General features: G+C 40.0%; 1 protein-coding gene across 4 annotated transcripts in view; it reads left to right on the forward strand.

Moving 5' to 3' along the window:
• Positions 1-1,372: 1,372 nt before the first annotated feature.
• Positions 1,373-22,800, forward strand: part of ZDHHC2 (zinc finger DHHC-type palmitoyltransferase 2) — a 35,194-nt gene continuing 13,766 nt past the window's right edge. Inside the window, exons 1-7 of one of the 4 annotated variants that reach the window (XM_058420748.1) lie at positions 2,158-2,291; positions 11,756-11,782; positions 14,749-14,843; positions 17,154-17,191; positions 17,729-17,849; positions 18,771-18,840; positions 20,439-20,471. In XM_058420748.1, coding sequence (XP_058276731.1) covers positions 2,257-2,291; positions 11,756-11,782; positions 14,749-14,843; positions 17,154-17,191; positions 17,729-17,849; positions 18,771-18,840; positions 20,439-20,471 — 419 coding nt within the window. In that variant the 5' untranslated portion in view covers positions 2,158-2,256. Of the gene's footprint in view, positions 1,509-2,157; positions 2,292-10,744; positions 10,794-11,755; positions 11,783-14,748; positions 14,844-17,153; positions 17,192-17,728; positions 17,850-18,770; positions 18,841-20,438; positions 20,472-22,800 lie in introns of those variants that run through there. The other 3 variants (XM_040065288.2, XM_040065289.2, XM_040065290.2) reach the window with 3 other exon arrangements.

Consider the following 22,800-nt stretch of genomic DNA (forward strand, 5'->3'; position numbering starts at 1 on the left):
CAGAAACTTTTCTTAAATTATTATGTTCCAATCTTTTTGTGGCACATTTTGTTCATTACTGCAATAACCATACATTGAGGAGATGGTTTTGCTGAGCCCTTCAGAATGATATGCAAGTCTTTTTTCCTGAACAGGCAAAAGACAATTTGCTGCCATAGGATATATATTATTTCTCTTGATACATCATCCTGCATTGGTCATTCACTCAGTTCACTGTGGCTAACTGAAATCACTCAGTTTGATCTTACAATAAACAGGGGTGCATGATTTTGCATCACATAAAAACACTGCAGCCATATGGTCAGCTTCTTTTTTTGTGTCTCTTAAACATACTATAGCTACTCCATTTCCTACTCTGGAACCTGCCAGAATATCTACTATTGGTTCTGTCTAATTTTCTCCCATATTTTTTTTTTTTCCTTCCTCGCAGCCTTTTTCTCAATCGATGGCAGTTGTATGCCTTCTAGATAGTGATTACTTATCTTCATGTGTAGTCTCCTGCGTGAGATGTTAGACAAGGTTTTTTCCAAAGTCCAAACCCATTTTTAATCAACCAGCTACTTCCCACCTACTGTGCCGCTGATGCTCTGAGAGACTGCAGCAGATTGCAGAAATACTACAGGCCGTGCTCGACATTTCCAATTTTGCAATGTTAATTCAGCAACGATTAGGGTGCGCATAGTGTAACGCAGGCTGGGTTTACTGTTACAGTTCACACTGTTACAGTTTCATTACGATGAGTATAAAGTAAAGCCTTTCCGGGAAGGGTGAGTCAGCACAACCTTCCGTCACCTTCCCCCGCACGAACAGCCACCAAAAGCCACAAGCCAGCCATGCCTGGCCACCGCGGCCTCTCACCGCCTGCAGCCCGCCAAGGCACGGCAGCCCGCGACGCTTCTTCATTGTACTCCCAAGCGTTATTTGCAAACGAGGCAGCGCTTTTTGGAACCGGGTGTTCTAAAGCACTTGCAGGGCGGTGTTAAGCGTGGCCCTCCCCGTTTCGGAGGGGGATGAGGAGGGAAGCAGCGTCGAGCACCGGGCGGGCCCTCGCACGTGGCGGCCGCCCGAGGCCGGAGCCGCGCCCTGCGCCGGGCGGGGCCGCTCCGCCGCCCCGAACTCCGCGGCCGTTCCCGTGCTCCCCGGCCCGGCAGAGACGACCGAACCCCGAGAGGACGCTATGGGCTCTGGGGCGGCTCTTCCCCCTCTGCCCTGCCCTGCCCAGCCCGGGGGGAGCGGCGGGCGGGCGGTGGGAGGAGCGGCCGTGCCGGGAGGGTGGGGCCGGGGCGGGCTCCGGCGGGGAGCGCGGCCGGGGCCCGGGCCCCCGGAGCGAGCGGCCGGGATGCGGTGCGGGAAGATGGCGGCACCGCCGCCGCCGGCCGCCGGGACGCCGGGCGCTTGGGGCGGCGTGCGGCGGCGCTGCCAGCGGCTGCTCTACTGGGTGCCGGTGCTCTTCATCTCCAGCATCCTCTGCTGGTCCTACTACGCCTATGTCACCCAGCTTTGCCTGCGTGAGTGCCGCCGCGGCGGCGGGGGGCGGGCGGGACGCGGGTGGGCGCCGCCGCCCCTGCCGGGGTAGCGCAGTCGGGCGGCACGGGCACGGGCGGCCAGCTCTGTTGTTTGTCGGTGCCGGGGCCGCCCCCGGCTGCTGCTGCTGCTGCCACGCCCGGGCCGGGGCTGGGCTGGGCTGGACCGGACCCCCCGCGCCCCGGCCCCCCGGGCGGGCGAGACATCCGCCCTGCCCGGCCCGATATCCCCCGCGACCCATCGCGCCTGCTCTCCACTTCCACGCGAGGAGGGAGCCGGGCGCACGGGGCTTTTCGCAGGCGTGAGTTCCCCTCCGTGGAGTGCGCAGAGTGTGGCCGGTCCCAGCCCCGGACACGGGAGCGGGACTGGCTGTGCAGGTGGCTGAGCAGAGTTCGCCGTCCCTTCGGCGCACACACACGTATGTACACACACACACACACACACGTACAGAGTCTTTTGAGGACGGACGTGGAAGCAGGAATAGGTAACAGGAAATCCGCGGGTCTCCCTGTGCCGCTCTTGAGCCGTCTAGAAAATGCCCGGCTGTCGCGCACAACTTCTTGATCCCTTCTTTGTCATTGGCAGCCTGCCAGAACATTCGGAAGTCATCCTGACGGCGCACCTTGGCACCTGATCCTTAGCGTCGGGCGGATCGCTAATTACATTCTGGAGGCTGGGTGTGATATGAGCATTTGTGTAAATTACAGTAGCCAAGCCAGAAGGATTTATTAAATGAGCAGCTTTCTAGCCTCCCTCGGTTTGGAGAGGTATTTTTCTGATTTTGGTTCTGTTACAGTGCATCTTGTAGAAAAACGTTGAATCTGATTTTATGAGGCTAATGTGCGGCATACTGATATTTCAGTAACCATGTCATAATAATGGCACACAGGAAGCTCTACTTAGTTTTTCAGTTGTTCATGCTGAAAATCTCAGCAGTCTAGTACCTAATTTCTGATTTTTTTTTTTTTTTTTAATTGTATACAGAAAACTGATAGGATTTGTGTCCTATGGATGCTTGGCTGAACAGTTGATGGATTAAGCAAAAAGTGATTTTGCTTAATGCCAGGCCTAGCACTTCTGCTTTTTGGGGTGGTATCAAGACTTGCTGTAGTTCCTATATTGGAGATTAGACTTTTTTGCATCTTTTTTCTTGGCTAAGACCATTCAAATCTGTTAGTTTAAAACATCACTCTTCAGTAAAGTTGCTGTGCCCTCATGAGAGGAAAAATGAAGTGTCTTCCTCCAGCGCAAGGAAGTGAATTGTCTGCAGGGTTCAGGGAGTTGACTGAGCAAGCCTGGAAAGGAGAGCTGTGAGCTGGCACAAGGAGAACAAGGATGTTCCAGGGAAAAGCCACTCTGTAGTTAATGTCCTAATGTATGCAGCCTGGTGGTAGGTACAGTAGGCTTGTTCTGGGCACTACTGCTTCAGCACTCTACTGTATTTTTTATTCTGTATAACTGTATGACAGAGGAAGGTTGGGTTTTAACTTGCCTGCAAGGAGGTACCTCTTAAGGAAATGACATGCTTGAAACTTGCTTCGGACTATAAACTGCTTCACTGATTCCTTGAGAACCCCTCAAAGCAAAAGGCCTGCAATGGGAGGGGGAGGAAGTGGAATCCTGGGGCTTAGCTAAAGCATCTTTTACTGAATTCCTTTCAATGGACAAGAGTGATTTGTTTGTTTGTTTGTTTCCCACCCACCCCCACGCCTTCCAGCGAGAGCTGGCTCACCAGTTTTTTTAATTCAGCGTAACAGTCATCCACAATCTCCAGTAGTTCCATCTTTTATCTATATCTGGATGTTTTCCCCCATTTTTGGCATATTAAAATAAAATAAGCTTATGTCTTGTCTTACTAATGAATATTTAGTGTAAACAACAGAAGGAATAACTAACAACTCTGGAAACGAAAGCCAACGGCAGGAATAGACTGTAAGCATTTCAGTGCTTTGAAGCCAGCCTGTCTACTGAGTGCATCTTTTATTGCTGCAGCACTGAATGCTAAAGAGGATGTATATAGCTGGGGGTTTTTCTGCAGCTTTCTGTCATTGAGGCTGACACAGCCAGGGAACAGTGTTAACCGTTGTACAATAGGACTTCGCAAGGACTGCACTGTTGTAATGTAAGTGGTCTGTTTGAGCTTTTAGTAATGAGAGTGTTTCAAATGTAATATTTTGAATGGGTTTGTGAGGTTTTTTTGTTTGGGTTTATTTGTTGTTGTTGTTTGTTTTTGGTTTTTTTTTTTTTCTTAATTTCATCTGAGCATTATAGGAGGGACAATTTTTTTAAAAAGAAATCTAAGCTGATTCTTTATATACCTAAAGCTGAACAGTTACAGTATTGACTAGCATTAAAAAAAAAAAAAAAGAAGGGCTTTAGGAACAGAAAAATTAATCCACTGTTTTTAACACTAATATTGCCATGTCTAGAGTTCCATCTCTTTTATTAGTGGATTCAGGTAAGTGCTCATGCAGCTTTAACCTTTAACAAGAAGGAGAAAGGTGTTAAACACGAACAAACAGTTCTTTCTGGTGGATGTACAATGAATACTGGAATTAAATGCATATATGAGTTGGTCTTACAACGCTTGACTAAAAATTGCTTACCCTAATCCAGAGCCATTTTCTTGATTTTGCCAGCATTGTCATCTCACAAGCTCTGTCTAGAAGTACTTCCTTTTTTCACCCTGAATACCCTGAATAATTTAGTGTTTAAAATTACTGGGTCTTTAAGTATTTCTTCTCTTAAAAAAAAAAAAAAAAAAAAAAAAAAAAGTGAGAACCTGAGGGATACAGATTTGTTTTCCTTTCTCTAAAAAGGATGGGTAAAAAACAAGCGGCACACAGTAAGTACAGTGAACTTTGATAGCTCAAGCTACTGAAATTTCAACCTAGAATATGTGGAACAATAGTAACATGAAGTGCAAACAAAATACTTTACCCCAGCACCTGCATCCATGTGTTTATACTCAGAAAATGCACACTGGATTCACTGTTTACGAAAAACTGAAATTTAACATTCAGTGTTTATTAAAGTCTTTGCATAATTAATTCACATACAAAGAAAAAAAAAAGTTATTCTTACATTTCCCTTCTTAGATACATCTCTAATTCAGGTTAGTAGAACCATAAGGGACTTTGAGGATTTATCCATTCCATGCTTTAGGTAAGGCAGTACCAGTAGCTACTTGCAGTTTCTGACATCGGTTTGTCAGAAATGTTCTTGACAAATGCAGATTTTTGTTTTGTTTTGTTTTTCTACCTGTTCGTGATTTGGAGGTGCATATAAGAAGGAAAATGTAAAAAAATTGACAGCGTTGTGACAGATGTTTTTAGTAAAAATAACAGCTTAGTTGATGAAAGGGTTATCCCATAGATATCCTGTATCCAATAGAAATCTGTTCAGTTTTGATCCATTTTTACAGGGCACTAATTTTAATTCAAAGGATAATGCTCTTGCTCAGGGAATCCTGTCAAAAAATGCAGCTTGAATTTGTAATTTTGAGGAAGGAAAAGAGATTTACTGTGGAACAAATGAGCAATAAGCATTTTGTGACTACTCCAGTGGAGGGAAAGAGAGGAAATATTGCCACCTGGTGAGTGATTTGCCTGATTTGGAAAGGAATAAATTACTTCAGCATAGCTGAAGAGGGGGTACAATAAGACATTCACAGTACTGTCAGGAATGCTCATAAGTCACATCTTTGTTTTTGGTGTAGAATATGTGACTGCTGTCTGCCCACAGCTACCTTCAGAGTGGAACAGAAAACATGTAATGACATCTAGCTGCTAAAGATGTTAATGATCATGAAAGATTTTTGCTGGAGGATCAGATTGATTAGTGCTGAATTGAGGCTTTTTGACCCACTGAACCATCAGTGGAATGGAATTACAACAGGATATAAAGCTGCTTAATTCATCACAGTTTAGAGGCAGAATTAATACATGCCCTGTGGGCTTGGCACAGTGACATCAGGGCATCAGAAGTGGCAGAAAATAAGGAGGTAGAAGCTGATTGGGGGGGGGGAGGTTTTTATATATATATATATATATATATATATATGTATATATATATAGTTAGTTAGTTAGACCCAGGATTTGGTCAGCTGAATCTAAATTTGAGCTCTTTGCTCAATATGTTCTCCAGATGGATTAAAGGATTTATGGTACTTGTAGCTTGTGTCTTAGAACCATTTAGAGCTTAGGTTTGACTGTAGAAATACAAGTACATTGTAACATTGCAGGTGGCTGTTACCAAATACAAGTTAAATACCTGGTCTGCACATTAGCTGCTAAGGTACAGAAGTACTTTGGTCCAAGAATGTTTGCATTTTTAGAAATACTCCCCCCCCGCCCCGTGACATCTGTGGCTACTTTGAGAAAAGCTTCAAAACTGTGGCTGAAGTAGAATTGGCTTCTGAATTATAGCCAGCAGTATTCCTGTGCATTTCCCAGATTTTGCGTGGATGCTTTCTCAGACTTTTGGCGGCAGCTGCCATTCTACAACTCTGAAACAAGACTTGAAGTCTGTGTTAAGCATGGCTGGTTATCTCTCCATGTAGTGCCCAGTGCATTACCTGTAGTTTTTGTGCCTTGAAATGTAAACCATGGCTTGAAGTTGAGAACATAAGGTCTGTTGTGAAGATATAGTAACTGGACAAGATTATGTTTTCAGGTAAAGGTTTAACACTGCTTGATACATAACTTCAAGAGTTCTTGTCAGGGTGTAGTTTTTATTTGCTGAAAAGTGTCTGGCAACTCAAGTGTCTACAACTTAGGTAGAGCGAGACACTTTTCATTCTTCAGTCTGTCTCTGTGAGTTGGAAGGTAAATGTGAAGCTTGTGAAGAAGAAAGATTAAGATCAGTTCTTTGTCATAGCCTATACAAAGGCAGTGGGTTTGTGACCTTGCCTACAAAGGCACCAAACAGCAGCTTGCTGCTGGGCAGGTGGACAGTGATGCAGTTTGATGGGCACAGAGTTAAAATTAATCTTCTGAAACATTTGCAAATACCATCAAATGCAAACGTATGGGTTATTGATGACTACCACTGCCAACCTTAAACATTCCAGATATATTTCCGTTACTTTTGTTCTGAAACAAAGCACTGGTGGCACCTTGTCACTCTGAATCAATGCAAATCACTTCTCTGTCTAGCAGAGGTAGGTTTTTATTGCAAGCACTGATATTTTTACTAAAGGACTCTTGCAGGCAATGACAGAACACTTGTCACAACTATAAAACACTTTTATGTGTGCACAGAGCTGAGTAAAATTGCATCTATAGATCAGTGTTTTACAGCTTCAAATATACTATAAAGATGAAATATGTACTTAGTTTTGTGAATCAGATCCAAGATGTTAAACTTCATAAAAGTTTGAGAGAACCAGCTATTTATAGATGTGGCTGCAGAGTCTCTGAATCAGATATATCTTGTTTTCCCATTCCAAAGATATAAATATTTTAAAAATGTACATAAAACATGATAGCAAAATTTTGTATCACCATCAATTTTGTTCACTACAGCTTTAAAAAATTAATTGCTTTCTCCCATTTCTTTTTTTTTTTTCCCCCTTATTTTTAAATCTAGCCATTACTGTTCAGAAACTTTGATTTGGGGTTTAGAAGTCAAGCAAAATTTAACATTACAAAACCAGTGCACATTTTGATATGAAATTTATCTTTCAAAATCTTTTGGGGTTTGTGATAGCAATGTGTCTTACCACATTGGAGATGGACATCTACCTAGTTTTCACATGGTTGAGTGAGAATAAAGATTAGAGAAAATGAGTGGAAATTGAAGAAGTGGGAAATCCACTTGGTCTGACCCAGTGTGCAAGGTGCCTAGTGATGTGATTTCCCTGCCTAGCAAACTAGTCAGGTGATGGAAGCCACCCTGGACATTTTACGATCTTTTGAAACACAGCATTCTGTCTGCTTTGCAGTTGCAAGTGCAGGCTGCTTAGTGGCATTGACTGTTGAATGTGCTGTTCCCGTTTCTGGCGGCTTGGGGCAAGCAGGGAGCAATATTTCTGGCTCAGGAAATTGGCATCTACATTGGCTGAATCCTGCGTCTGTCCCAGCCTGGTCCCTGATTCTGATGAGCACCATCTGCAAGCTGCGGAACGAACCAGAGGAGCTCTAATGATGTGACAGTCTGCTAGTACTGAGCTGTAAATGGCATCCTGATGCTTTAGCAGTGCAAGGGTGATACTTAATGAAATTGGCCCCTACAGTATCTTAGGCAAACAATGCTGTAACTTTTTAATGATTTCCTGAAGGTAGGTCATGTTTTTGTAATTATTTCCATCTCTGAATATACAGGAGTATCATTCCATTTTGATCCCAGGGGGATTTACCCTGTTTTCTCCCAGAAATTGCTTAGCAGTTCGGATTGCCATGTCCTTTGTGCTTATTTTAGTCATCATAGACATAAATGCTTTTAACTTGTATTATTTCTGTGCTATTTGACTATCAGCAAGTGCATTTGCAGCATTTCAACTGATATTAATGACAGGATGCAAAGTCTGACCTACTTTTCACCACAGTGAGTGTTACCCCTTGAAACAGGAATGAGAAAACTGCCAGATATACTGACACAAACGATTCTACTAAAAAATATAAAATTTGGTTTAAATAAACATATTGTGGCCCATTCAGAAGGCAGGGAAAATAGCAAACATTTCTTTGATCAAATCCAAAATTAGAAGATTTTTTCATTACAGAAAATTATTTTCCATGTTCTTAAACAGTATGATTTTAGTGTGATCTCAGGGTAAACATCTTGTAGTTACTCTAAGAAGGCTTTATATCATGGCCATTCAACAAATGGAGAAAGTTTAAATATTTTAGAGAAATTTGAGAGAGAGTTTGATTTGTAATTTATTTTTTTCTTGCTGGTCAGTTTTGCCACATTGGTGCAAAACAAAAAGTTCTCTCACTCCCTCCCCCCCCACCCAAAAAAAAAAAAAAAAAAAAAAAAAAAGCCAGCAACCAAAGCAAAAACACCAATGACCAACGGAAAAAAAAAAAAAAAAAAAAAATCCCACATCTTCATTTCCTCTCTGGTGCTGTCGTATTGTAGATGCTTGTCCATTACTTTCCCTGTACACACTGTACCTGCTCCAGGGAGCCTTTCTCAAAGATGATTTAGAAAGGCATGAGCAGAAGGACTGGTACTCCACTTCATGCAGGTTATTGGGTATCTTGCCTGGTCCCTTTCTGTCACTGTCCGTGGGAATGCTTGTTGGGCAGTGCAGCCAGTCTCCTTGTAAACACCAGCTGCAATATGTGTGGAGAAAAAGGATGGAAAGATTGAAGGTACTGGCATCTCTTTTCAGCCTTGTTCCTCTCTGCTTTGGTCTCTTAAGGTGGTTGCAGCTCAGGAGTATATAAAATAACTTGATTTATACTTGGTGGTAAAAGAAATTAAAATGACAAGATAGATATATTAAAAATAAATAAATAAATAAAAAAATAAACCACAAACAAAAAGCAAAAACATGTTCTCACCTTCCTGGGGTTAACTGGACATCTCTGGGCACTTGTGTTTTAGCCTTCGTGATCCTGAGCATCAGGAGCATTTGGGTTCCAAGCTAGATACTGCAAAAGCTGAGAAGACAGTCCTCTGTGCAGGTGTAGACTCTGGAGTGCATTTCCTTCTGGACGTGGACAGAAATTTTGAAAAGCTTTAGGTTTGCTGTCTGGTAGGAATTACTGAATTTGGATTTGTCTGTCCTTTACTTACAGGCATTGTGGAAAATTTAGATGCCTCAGACACATTAGTAAATACATTTTATCCAACGATAAGGGGTGGAAAAAAGGTTACAGTTGCTTTCGCAGCAATGTTCTGTGGCATTCCCTTGTAAGGAGAGAAAAATACTACAAATTATTGTAAAGGTTGATTAAGTAGATTTTGTTTTGAAACTGGTGATTCTGCAACGTATGTTTGGCTGTGACTTTTTAATTAGCAGAGAGTAGTTACTCCAAGAAGACTGGCAAAATTTCTGCACACTTTGCTGACCGTTCCAAGTGGAGAAAGAAAATCTGAATAGTGGCTAATATGCCTTAATCTGAGAACTCCATCACTTCTAAATTGCATATCAGGTCTGAAGATGTCTTTAGTTTTGTGAACAATCATCTGGTGGATGACTGTTTTCTTACAATTTTACAATTCTCGTGCATTATTGTAGGGGAGCGGGTCTACTCCTCAGAGTCAAATGTATATACGTGTTCCTTCAGCTTCTCTCTAGCAGTTGATTAGATGGATATTCAGCTTCTGAAATTCTAAAGAGTTCAGAAAACTGAGAGAAAACTATAGCTTTCTTTATAGTGGCTTATGCAACTTCTGTGGTGTCTTTCTGATTTTTTTGAGGAGCTTTATAAACATGGTTGCTTACTGTTTTCCCTCAGATAAGGTGGATGCTTGTTTTGGTAGAGCTATAGTCAAATCTCCATTTTAATAGACCTATTTTATAATTACAGAACTGTGGAATAATTCATGTTTGAGAGGACCTCAGCTCATCTAGTCCAACCTCCTAATCAAAACAGAGCTAAGTGTGAGATCACACCAGGTTCTTTAGGGATTTATCGACCTGAGTGTTGAAAACTTCACTGGTGGAGGCTGTGCAATGTATCCTGACATCTTCCTCCACTGGTGGACAGTTCTCATGGTAGAAATGGTTTTGCTTGTATTGAATTTGATCCTGTCATCTCAACTTACACTTACTGGCTCTTGTCACCCCACTCTGCGCCAGTATGAAGAGCCTAACTCCTCAATACCTCCCTGGAGGTCCTGGGAGGCTGTCCCAAAACCACGTCTTCTCCAGGCTGACAAGCCCTGGCTGTGCAGCCTCTCTTCCGAGGGTGAGTCCCTGCCAGCCTGCTTGCTTCCTCCTGGACTTGTCTCTTTGTTGTGTTGGGAGTTCAAATCCCTGCAGTGTTCTGGATGTGGTCTGATGAATGCTGTGCAGGGAGGGATAAACCCTTCCCTTGCTGATGTAGCCCTTGTGGCTGGTGGCCCTTTCTGCTGCCTGCCCACCCACAACTCCATGGCTACTTCCAGAGAGCTGCTCCAGCCCAGCTGTCCCCAGAGCTTCTTTACAGGTGCAGGACTTTGTCTTTGCCCTCATGAATTTCATAAGGGCCCCATTGGTTCATTCCCTCAGCCTGTTGTGGTCGTTCTGAATGGAAGTCCTGCACATCCCAGCTGCTGTCCCCTAGGGTGGTGTCATCTGCAAACTCACTGTGTTCACTCTTCCAGAGCATTAGGTAAGGTTTTGAGGAGCACTGGTCCCACGGTCCACCCTTGCGATGTGCAAGAGATATTTAAATACTGGCTTTAACTCAATTGCCAAGTTTAAGTTTAATCCATCAGTCAGATGGCATGGCTGTTTGGCTTTTCCATGGGAGTTGCCTTGTGCCTGCTGCTTGGAGACCAGCGTTGTGCAGTCATCTTTATTAGGAAAACAAGAGAGTTCCATGTATCTACTGTCCTGTTGTAGGCACCAGTGTATCACAGCTTTTAGACTGCTTAACTGGGATGGATAAATGTGTGATGGAGTGGTTTGAGTGAAAAGAGGTTTTGATCACTTGGACGATTCTGATCTCTCTGAGATACCTTTTGTGGGATGGTTACTTTTAAATAATGTGATCAAGAATGGAAAATGTAGTCACTGATATGTGATACCTGATGTGTGCTCCCTTCATGGCTGACATACTTGCCCTTTCTCACTCTCTTACTGTCCCCAAATCCTGTAATCCGTGGACAATTTCTTAAAGGAAATGTAACGTTTGTCTACTTTGAGTTTTTATGCTTTGAATATCTAAGATATCACTAAATACTGCTGTCAAAACCAGTTCTGGAGTCTGATACCTCCACTTCAAGAACAGGACATAAATAAATAGTGAAACCTGTGCAACCACAGTTAGAAGAAATAACTGCTCTTCAGAGATGGATTTTCTTGGCATCTTCAGATAGATGGAAGTCCTAGTTATCAGGAAATGAGCCTGGGAAGAGGAGCCAAAAAACCTTATAAGCAATTGATATTGTGTACCTATTCTTGTGATGAATGTACACAGCATAAAAGCTTCATAGTGTGTGACCTTAAACGTGTATTGTTTGCTGATTACTCTTCCATCTTTGGTTTGAAAAAAAATAGTTTAAATACTGAGTTACATGATTTGCTATTTAAACATAAATTTTTATTATTTCCTTTTTTTCTTTCTTTCAGTGACAATGACAAATATTGGAGAAAAAGGTAAGATTTTTATTAGCTGTTTATAGGTGTAATTCATGTATCAGAGTAGAACATTAGTTTACTAGTAGAATTGAGAAACAGTCTAACTTAAACCAGTTACATTTGTACTTTTTTGGTTCCTGAGCACCTGTTATTATCTTGCTGTTCCTGAATATTGCCTTAGTCATTACAAATAGAGATGAGAAAAATTAGATTTTTTTTTTTTTTTTTCTCTTCTGGCTTTCTGATGTGTCAATTAATTCATTATATTCTTGTTTTGAAAAAATTTATTCCTAATACAGAAAGCTCCTGTAAAAGCAGGATTTCTAGAGATGAGCAGTGCAGATGCAACATACTTAAATGGGAGGTGATTTTTTTCCTGCACTTTCTTTTTAACATATTTAAAGAAATAGAATCCTTCAGATATGTAGCCTTGTCAGTATATAATAAAACTGCCTAGTTACAGTTCCTACCCTGAGTCTGTAGCATGTTTAGATTGTTTTTCCAGATGCTATTTCAATACTACAGCACACCATGGAAGCGTAAAGTGTAGGGCTGCAGAGCTTTTGGAGGAAGAGCTTTTTATGTTTCTGTGATTCCAGCAGATTTTATTAAGTCATTGGCAACTCCCTCACTTAGAAAACATGTTTGTCAATTAAGAAGCATTTACTTGAAAATCTTCTCTTCAGTTCAGTGATCTCATCCCCCATATGAGTGTAGAAATGTTATCTGCAGGCTTTGAATTTGAATTTGTTTCTTGCTGCTCCATGTTCTGTGCGAGGGGAAAAAAGTGGGTTGAGGGGTATTGCTCACGTTAAAATTATCATCAAAATGCATCGGGGAGCATTAAATTTTCTTTTTTTTCGCTCAAAGCCTTGGTGGGCTTCAGCCAGTCAGAAGAAACTTAACCTAGCTATACTTCTTCCCTAAGATTTTTCAGGAGTGAAAAGTGGGTAAAAGGGGCTCAGCCATACTCCAGGCTACCTCAAATCTCCAGGCAGCTCTAGCTGTGCTAGCTAGCTGTAAATTGGTTCCCTTCAAGCAAGGGAGACACCATTTGGGTTTGGATTAGTTTTGTTTGGTTGGGTCAGGTTTTTTTTAGTTGGTTGGTTGATTGGTTTGGGGTTTTTTTTTCCAGAAAATGTGTTAAATAGATTTCTGCCAGGGAGCAGCAGACAACTCTTCTTTAACTGCTCAAGTGAAACGAAGTTCTTACGTTGAACTCTGAACGCCCGGTGGAGCATCTGGGTAGCCCAAGGTCTCCATCACAGTGCAGGGAAACTGATGGGGAGATAACCTGGGAGGAGTGATCAGCCAGGACCACGGCCAGGCCGGGGAGCTAGGGTTCAAGATCAAACAAGATGAGCTCAAGTGCTGTTCAGACTTCAAAGGGAAAACCTTGGATAATGTCATTAGGCATTGGCTTTTCTTTTTATGTGAAAAATTTTCTTGTCAGTCAGTTACTGTGGAGGTTTTTTGCAACAATAAAATGCTTAATGCAGATCAGTAAGTGCATCATGTACAGAACTGAGGTGACTTTGCTCTCACTGTATGCCATGAATATATCGTTGCTTAAAAAAACCACTGGTTTTGTTTGAGTAAATCAGGGTTTTTAGAGATGATAGAAATGCTCTGATAAAAGTGGGGACTGTTCCTGTCCAGATGCTTATGCAATAACAAGATTGTCATTTTGTGTATTATGCTTTGTGTGGAGTCCAGTTCTATCACTTATTTATGCTGATAAGATTTTTCTTTCAGTTTATAGACATGGCATATGACTCTTTGCACCTATCATTCCAAAAGCTTTGTACAGAGTTGCTACTCAGATTCTATTAGCTTTTGTTTATTATTTTTGACAGTTTGGTGAATAAGAGTAAGTATTTTCAATGTTCCTGCTATTCAGATAAATAAACTTCAACACCAAAAGTATTTATTCAGTGTTACTTTCGAAGCAAAATTGCAAAAAGTAAGAACATACCAGACAACTGTTCCTGTGTTTATATGCACCATCATGCATGTGTTAAAAGAATGCTCTAGCCCTGAATAATATGACATATAAAAAGACTCTATGAGTTGACCATACAAGGGCAATATTTCAGATCGTGAAGTGAAAGTACACAGGTTTCCCACTATGACACTTTTTGAGGATAAGAATTTGTGGAGGAATATTTTTTTCTCTTGTCATTAGAGTAAGTCAATCAGGGGATGTGAGTTTATGATTTGCTGTTTACTGTAGTGAATTGCTTACTGGGGTGAGAGCTTTTAAATGGAAATACCTATCAACCTATGGCAGACTCTGGAAAAGTTACTGTTGCCTTCTGTATTCTAGTAAAACAACTTGGCATGGTAAATGTTGATTCTCATCTGTTGAAAAGCATACAAATAAATGTTGTCTGGCAGTGAAGAATATAAAGTAGTGAATGAACACTTGAATTTAAAGGATCTGTAGGTTTTTAAAACAACCTAACTGTCCTCCTTCCTAAAATCTAGGAGAACAAATTAACTGGATATGGTTACTGCTCAGGTATTATGTGCATATTCACCCCAAGACTTCTCTCACGCTTGTCATTGTCCCCTTACGTCCTTTGGGGGGTTGGGGCTTTTGCTGGGGGAAGCAGAGTGGGGGTTTGCATGGCTGGCAGTCTCTCTACAAGGCTTATAAAGCTAAAAGGCAGAGATGCATCAGTTAATTAGGATTTAACAAATGTGTACTGGAGACTGCTTGCTGATTAATGATGGGGCTTTATTAGGGTATTAACCATTTTCCTCAAACTTCTGTAATCTGTGTAGACTGTATCATGACCTTCCCCACACAGTTTGTATTTGTCTTACGTAAAGTTGCAGTGCAATATTTTGTTGCAAAGCTTTTCCAGAGCCTCTGTATTTACATCTGTTAGAGAACTATCTGTGATGCCTACAGGCGCTGTTTGTAAGTACTACAGTATCACCGGTCTGTTTGTATTAATTCTGTTCCCTTCTGATTTTAGTTGTGTGCCTGGTTGCTTACCACATATTTTTCATGCTGTTCGTCTGGTCATATTGGAAAACAATCTTTACGCTACCAATGAATCCTTCAAAAGAAGTAAGATAAAATTAACTCTTGTTTATGAAATAGCCTAGTCAAATGCCTGTTTTTGTAGTGTTGGATTAACTTAGTCTCTGATCTCATGTAGTTTTATACTCTGTAGAAAAACACAGATGGCAGTTACAGCTTCTTAATAGGAGTCAGATTGCAATCAGTGTAGTGATCAAGACAAAAAAAAAAATAGCAATTCTTCTAATTTGTTTTAATATATAGTTTAAAATGAGATATTTATGGCAGAAGAAAAAATCCTGTCCACTTGAAAAATATGAGTTATTTGAACTAGAAGTGTATATCTTTGCCTTGGGAATATCAGACTTCTATGTGGGCAAAAATTTATTTCCATGTGTTTAAGACTTATATTTCTTGTCAGCATCTGTGTGTTGTCCTCTGAATTAAAACTTCTTCCCTGTCTGTTTTGGTATGGAGGAACTTCTGGATTGTGGTGGGAGTGCGCATTAGGTAAGCTGATGGTGGGAAGCCCCAGCTGGCTAAGCAGGAAGGGAGCTAGTAAAGAACAGCCACATGAAAAAAGAGGTCTGGGAAGGTTCTCCATCAATGCCCTGGTGGAAATTCTGCCCATGCAGCTTTTTATAGCTAGCACAACTTTCTGGCCTCTTCCATTCTGTCTTCGTACAGAAACCCCTGAGTCCTCAGTGGGTGCTGTGTTACACAACTCTGAGGTCAGGAGGAATCATACTATGGCTGCCCTGTAGTTTGAAATACCCACAAAGCAAGCACTCACTTTGGCATGGACTCAGCTCTAGCTGCTCTAAGTACCAGGTCAATCTAAAATAAATAGCTTGTGATTTCTACTGTCTGTTGTGTGGACGTTCTTTTCCGAGTAGTTTTCATTCACTACTAGGATATGTAATTGTGAAAGCAAGTAGATAATTCAAACTAATTGCCATCTTCACTGGAGTTCACACTGCAGTCTTTGCTGCAGCCTGGGGTGGGTGGGAGCAAAATAAATTAAAAACCTATTTCATTTGGAAATTACATAGCAAAATGTATGCATGTATAAGGTGACCTTACTGGTAATTAGAAGGGTTTTCAAGTCATTGGGCTGATGCCAATAAAAGCATTTTGACATATCCTGCTGATTATAGTACAATTCCAAATCCGTCATACAGTGCTACTGGAGAATTTCAAATGGGATAGGAAAAGTATTGCGGTTGGGTAATAGAAAGCAATGTGTGGTGTTCCTGCGTTCTTTGAATTTACATAGTGTTGCTGGCAGTAAGTGACATCTTCGTTGTTCTATGTCTACTTCCTATTCTACTGGAGCAATATTTTAAAAATTTAATTAGGGTATTTTGTAATGTTAAATTACTACATGGCTTCCATTTTTATAGGATGAAGTCTGCAAATAGAAAAAGAAGTATTTTCAAGTGAACTGAACTAGCAAATACTCACTCGAAGACTGAAAACAGATAAAGCTTTTGCATTTTATTTTTATGAATACTGCAGCTGGTGCAACCCCACTGCTTTCTTTTAAGCTTATTTCAAACTTTTACTTGTAAAGTAGGTTTTGAGCCACTTTACTGTAGTGTGTACCAGCTTTATACATGTAATGCATGAAAATGGGAGTTAAAATAGTTACCCAGGCACAAAGGTTTTAGATGTAGGACTACTCTGAGGAACAATTAAAAAAGATGGAACAGTAGATCTGTTTACATCAAATAAGCATTAAAAATTCTAAACCAAGTTTCTGCAGTAAGAAATCTTACGCATCCCAATATAAATCCACTCAGATATTGGTAAGAGTGTGTTCATGCAAGAGGAAAATATGGTGACCTGAGAAACTCAAGCAGTAAATATCCAGCTTCAGCTGGAAGACTGTGGGCTTTGTCAGGAAGTGTCAGGAAGGTGCCTTCTCTATGGAAGTGAAAACTTCCATAGAGAACTGCATGCATAACTGCATGATTCTGTCTGCTTTCTTAATTTCACATGCATCACTTTCTTTTAGGAAAAAAAAAAAAAAAATCAATATTATTGTAATAACTGGCCTTCCTGTAAACATAAATGCTGTGCAGAGGCCTTCTGATTCTGGCACAGGATAGAGGCAGCTTTCTTGCCAAATGTGGACTTCTGTTCAAAGGTGATTTTGTATCCTCTCTCTCTGATAGAGATACTGAAGACTTCTGCCTGTTTCTAGAAGCTACAGTAACAAAGCTGGCTATGTTGCTGTGTTGCAGAGGACTTCGGAGTTTTAAGAAATTTGCTGCTTCATGTATACTAAGCATCTCTTTCAGTAATTTTTACCTTTTCAGCACTTGCTAAAGCTGTGTTTGTTACTGTTTTGAGCAGTGACAGAAGCTGGCATTTTATTCAGGAAGATATTCAAGGTACAGTTATTTTGCCATACAAGACCCATCTCTTCCTTCTCTCAGTCAGGCTCTAAAGTAAAAACACATCCTAACACCTGCTTGAAGAGAACAGAAGTGACAAAGAATAAAAGGAAAAATGCCAGACACCAGAAGAGAGATACAGCTGTCTTCTGCTATTACTAGTAGTGTATTTTCCTTCAGTTAAACTGAACCTAAGTTATATTCACTTGTTAATATTTGGCATTACAGAAGTAAATTGACTGACCTTTCAGGGGAATGATAAGCACTTGATCTTCCTCTTGAAGAATGTTGCTTAATACTTCTAGAAGAATTCAGCATTGCATCAATACCAAATCAGGAGTGTTCTTAATTTTGTCTTCAGCTGCCATAAAATAAATTAGCTGTCGTGGGAACACTGGGTTATTTGCTGTAATACCCTGTACATGTTGCTAATCTATCTTTATATAATGAATATTTATTCCTCTTCACACATCTACAGGTACATATTTTACTTGGCACTTGCTAATTTTTCTTTAATTTAAAAAATCATTCCAGTTTCATCTATCATATTCAGACAAGGAGTCCCTAGAGAGAGAGCCTAGAGGTGAATCCCAGCAAGAAGTCTTGAGACGAGCAGCCAAGGATCTTCCTATCTATACACGGACAATGTCTGGAGGTAAATAGATGTTCAGGGGACTAACAAAGGCAGGTGTCTTGATGTACTACTTAAACTAATTTAAAAAGTCTTTTCAAGAGTTTGGATTGAAGGGAAGAAGTGTTTTTCATATTTCATAAAATAACAAAGTGGTCCAAGAAATTTAATTTAGCCTTGTGCAGCTACATTTATTCTGTGTATGAGATTGTTGGGAAGTAAGTTGCAGCATACAATTTAGGATTTTTAAGTGGATTGATAATGCCATGTTTTTGTCTTCAAATTGATATTAACAAATAGCTTGTGATACTAACAAGCTGCAGAACAGGCTTTAGCAGGCATTAACTGCATAAATTTCTTTTATCATAGGTTAAAAAAATAATAAAAACAGAATCACTGTCTGTGTGTCATGTATAGCTAGATAGATCACAATAAGAAATGGTTACTGTTCTACTTGTTGGTCATTCAGTTGCAAGAACAAAAGACTAAGAGTTAATATAACCCTACTCATACTGTCAGTTTTTGAATGCTGGCTAGCTAAGCAAATCCAAGAGATCATCTCACATAATAAATTAAAGCTGATAGAATAATAGCTTAAAATAGCTATATTGTTGAACAGTGTTTAACATTTTTCCAGTCTAGTGAGGATTTTGTGGGTTTTGTTTGTTGTTTGTTTTGCAGAGCTAAAAGGCTTGGGGGAGGAAAAAAATATTTGTCTGACTAGCAGAGATTGCAAAAACTGACCCTTTTGGGTTTGGTCTGATAGATTCAGCAGTGCAAGTAGTTGAAGAATGCTTCAGTATTTGCAACTGTTTCTGATCATGCTGAAATGCTTTCCTAGGGGTTCTGCTGGGCTGAGCTGATAGTGTTTACTTTTGCACAGACTTCAGGAATCAAAATGTGTTACTGTACATTGAAATGTAACTATGGAACCTTTTTCTTTAGCAATCAGATACTGTGACAGATGCCACCTTGTAAAACCAGATCGTTGCCATCACTGTTCAGTATGCGACAAGTAAGAATGTTTCTTAAATAAGTGATTTTCTGAATTAATCAATTTTTCTTTTTTAGCACAGAAGCTTTTATTTTTTATGAGTAGATTTTTCAGGTTTAATATTTTGGCAGATGCACTTCTTTTCCCCTTAGATTTCTTTTTTTTTAGATTTAGTTTTCATTTACTTATTTCTAAGGCAGTCAGTAGCTTAGTCTAATTAATTTCATGACTCCCATGATGCCAGCATGGATTAAATGGTCTTATACATTCTTTACATAATGGTTAAAAATTATAAACGTTAATAAAAAATCTTCCTTAAGAGCGTAACAAAAAAATAGCTGATTAAAAAATGTGCTTCTTTTGTTAGAATCTGAATAAACATCACTACCCATCTCAATCTAATCACGATGTCAGTTAGATCTTACCTGAGGTAATAAACTTAATATCCTATATTTTACTGGGTAGCTTGCAGGTTACTTTTGTTTAAAGAAAGGAACAGCCAAGCATTTTCCCATTTCTAATTGAGGCCGTAAAATTAAGTTCATGTTTGTCTTGCACAAAAGGAAATTCCTATCTATACTCTCCAGAAGTCTGATTGCTCTCAAATTTAATCTTTCTTTTGGCTGTTTACTCTGACCCTTCTTCAGTTAGCTTGGATGTCTGTGTGTTTCTTCACTCTGGTCCATCAGTGCTTTATATTTCAAACTTTGAGAGAAGACACTTCTTCAAAGGGTGATCTATTCTTAGCTTTGAGGCTTTTCCAAATACTCTTCAGCTGATCAAAGGTTCCAACATGATTATGAGGCAGAGAAGACCTTTTGTCCCGGAAAGCAGCAGAGGCTCTGAAAGAGAGACAGGGTTGAGGCAGGAAGAGCATCTTGGTTGTGTTTTATGGGATGGTGGCTGCAGTGTCAGACAGGAACATCAGCATGTGTTTCTAGTGAAGAAAAAAGGTTATCTTGTTATCTTACAAAATGTGAGTGAAATTTGCAGAATGCAATTAGTTAACATATTTTGTAGAATATCTTTATTTTGTCCTTACCAAAATTTGCTCATTTCAATCATATCTGATTTTCCTGTGAACATTTTATTATTGGAGAGTGTATTATTGCAAAAGTGTTTGGGATTTTTCATACAAGGTAAGCTCTTAAAAGCCTTGTCTATTTGAATAGAAAGATATATATATATATTTCTATAAAAACAGACCCATTCTTGGAAATATATTTAGTTGTATGACTACATAATAATTGAATTACCCAGTTTCTAAGGCTCTGCCAGAAGATAAACAGTAGTTGAAAATCTTATTCAGATTGAGGACCAAATGGTGAAGTTGACCAAATCCTATGGATTGCATTTTCTTAAATCACAAGTTCTTGACACATCAAATGTTTTCACTTTGGCTTATCTGCCATTTCTGCAGTTCCCTTGCAGGTAACTGTATTATGTGAATTTAAATAGATGTATTTATTAAACAGATTACATAACATATAGTAAATAGGGATAATTCTTAATCTCTATATAAATAATATAAACGGGCAAGTAACTTTGCTTCTGACTTTTTGTTTTGTTTTTTTTTTTCTTTCGGCAATGCTTGGAAATGTGCTCGGGGTTTTTTAAAGATGCATTTTGAAAATGGATCATCACTGTCCTTGGTGAGTGTATTATTGCTTTTCTTATGTTCTAATTTGGTAAAATACGCTTTTGTGGGGCCTGCCACGGCCATGATGCTTCAGCATTCCTGGAGTTAGAAGAGTACATGAGGTTATTGGTCTTGCAGAATGGAGTTATTTACTGTGTGTTCTCTTTTCCTGGTTGTGTGATGCAAAAAAACCTTCAAGCATCATTTCTCTTGGACCTTTGAGTTAGGTACCTCTTCATATTTTTACAAGTATGGATGAACTAGACTTCTGATCAGTGAGAACTTCTTTTAAGAATTGCACCTTTTCTTCATAGAGTTTGAATATTACTGTGCCTTAGTTGCATTGAAGGGTGAAATGCTACCCTAGGTTTAAAATGGAAGGGCAAGGCTGTGCCTAGTTCCTTTTACCAAAGCTCGCAGGACAGCTGGAGTGGGCTTGCTGGAAACACCAAGTTAGCACTTTCAGTTTTATGGGTTCTTTGTTTTCTTTCGTTCTTTCTCCCCTCTGCCTCCCACCCTCCCTTGTTTTGCTGCCATATCAACCCACACAGTGGTTTTGTTCTCCTGTCTTTTCTTAGCAGGCCTTGGAACCAATGGATAGACAGGATGTATAATTAGTTTTATGTCAGTTTGGCAGGTTATCTCACAGAAATAATGAAAGATAATTGCTTAGTAGGGTCCAAGTTTAGAAGATTGAGTGGTGCATAGCAGTTCTTCACCATATAAAGTGATCAGAAAAGAAGAATCCCCTGTGTTGGACAAACTGAACAGTGGATGGGTCTAGGCAGTTGTTTTGACACTTTCTTGTATCAATTCTAGGACAGAGGGGGCTCTGTCCTGGGGCAGGAAGGGCTGCTGGACTCCTCTGTTTCTCTTGGTCCTGACTACAGCGTCTGCCATAATGTAATTTGATTTTAAGCATCTTGTCTTATTTTGCATCTACATGGTAGATACAACTGAAAGAAACAATTACCAGTGTAGGGTAGAGGGTTGTTTTTGTTTTTTTCTTTTTTTGCTGTAGGGATAATCAGTGTGTGGAAATTGATGGTATTCAATGTTAATAGTGTGCTTCTTAAAAAAAACACAAACAACAAAAAATAAGTCTACAACAAAGCAAACCGATAAAACCATTGAATGTAGAACAAATTTCTTAGGAGAAAAAGAGACGGTCTCCATGTAGATCAAATTTCTTAGAACAGAGACAGTTTCCTTTTTTCAGGTTTTTGATAGCTGCCTTGTCGGAAGGTCTGAGAAAAACAGTAAACAGTTTACCTACAAGTTGCCAGGCTATTCCTGACAAAATATCACTGAAAAGGCTCAATTTTACTAGTAATATTCAGTATTATAAACACTTCTTAAAAGCTTTGTGGTCTCTTTGGGATTTTTTTGTGTTTTTCTGGCTTAAGCCATTTACATGAAAATGTCCTTCATGTAAGCTTCAATTTCAGAATAAAAATCCATTTTATTAAATAACAAATCATAAACAGTACTTAGATTTTGTGTAAAGGGACAGTGAAGTGTTATTTCACTAGGGCAGAAACTTCTGGGAAAACTGTTTTCCTCTCAGTAGCATTTGCTTACTATACATGTTTGCAGTCTTCTTAATCAAACATCATAAACCCATTTTGAGAGAGTGTTTACACTGCTCATTGGTTTTAGTTTTATAGGCAATGGGTGCAAAAAATAAAAATGCACATAGAGAAGGTAGTTGAAAGATGTGTAATGCTTCTTGATGGAGAGATGTACTCCAAGTAACAGAAATGCATGAGAAAAAGAGGTATTGTGCATTTTTTCCTAATGTTCACAGTTCCTTGCTCACCCAGAAAAAAAAACTATGTGGAAGAGATGAAAGAGTTTTGAAATACTGCAGAGGTGCTGATGAGGCTTTATAGTTTCCTGTAAAGACCCATGTTCAAAGGATCTTAGGGAAATATCTGGTTATCTTGCTGACAAAGTAAGGGTGCAGTTCAGTATAATGGATGGGGCTTAGCCTCTCTGAACATTGTTCAGTTCTGGTTTGCTTTTCCTGTTGCAAATTTTTTGGTGGGAGAAAGCTGGGTGGGAAGGAAGGGGGAAGGAACTCACGAGATGCGTAGGGAGAGCAGGGGAACTGCAATGAGAGCTATCTCTAATTTAATATTCTGCCAGGAGGAGGATTTCTGGGGAGAGGATAAGTAAAAATAACCTGTGGAAAGTAAGATGAAGCTTTTGGAAGGCAGAGGTAATGAGAGGCTGTCATGTCCTAGCCCCAAGTCAACTGTCTTCTCTCTGGGAGGCTTTGTTTTGGCCGTCACTGCTGCGCTAATGGAAGCACTGTGATAAACAGAAGTATTTCATGCTAA

The sequence above is a fragment of the Hirundo rustica genome, chromosome 5, assembly GCF_015227805.2.
Source record: "Hirundo rustica isolate bHirRus1 chromosome 5, bHirRus1.pri.v3, whole genome shotgun sequence".
Lineage (NCBI taxonomy): Eukaryota > Metazoa > Chordata > Aves > Passeriformes > Hirundinidae > Hirundo > Hirundo rustica.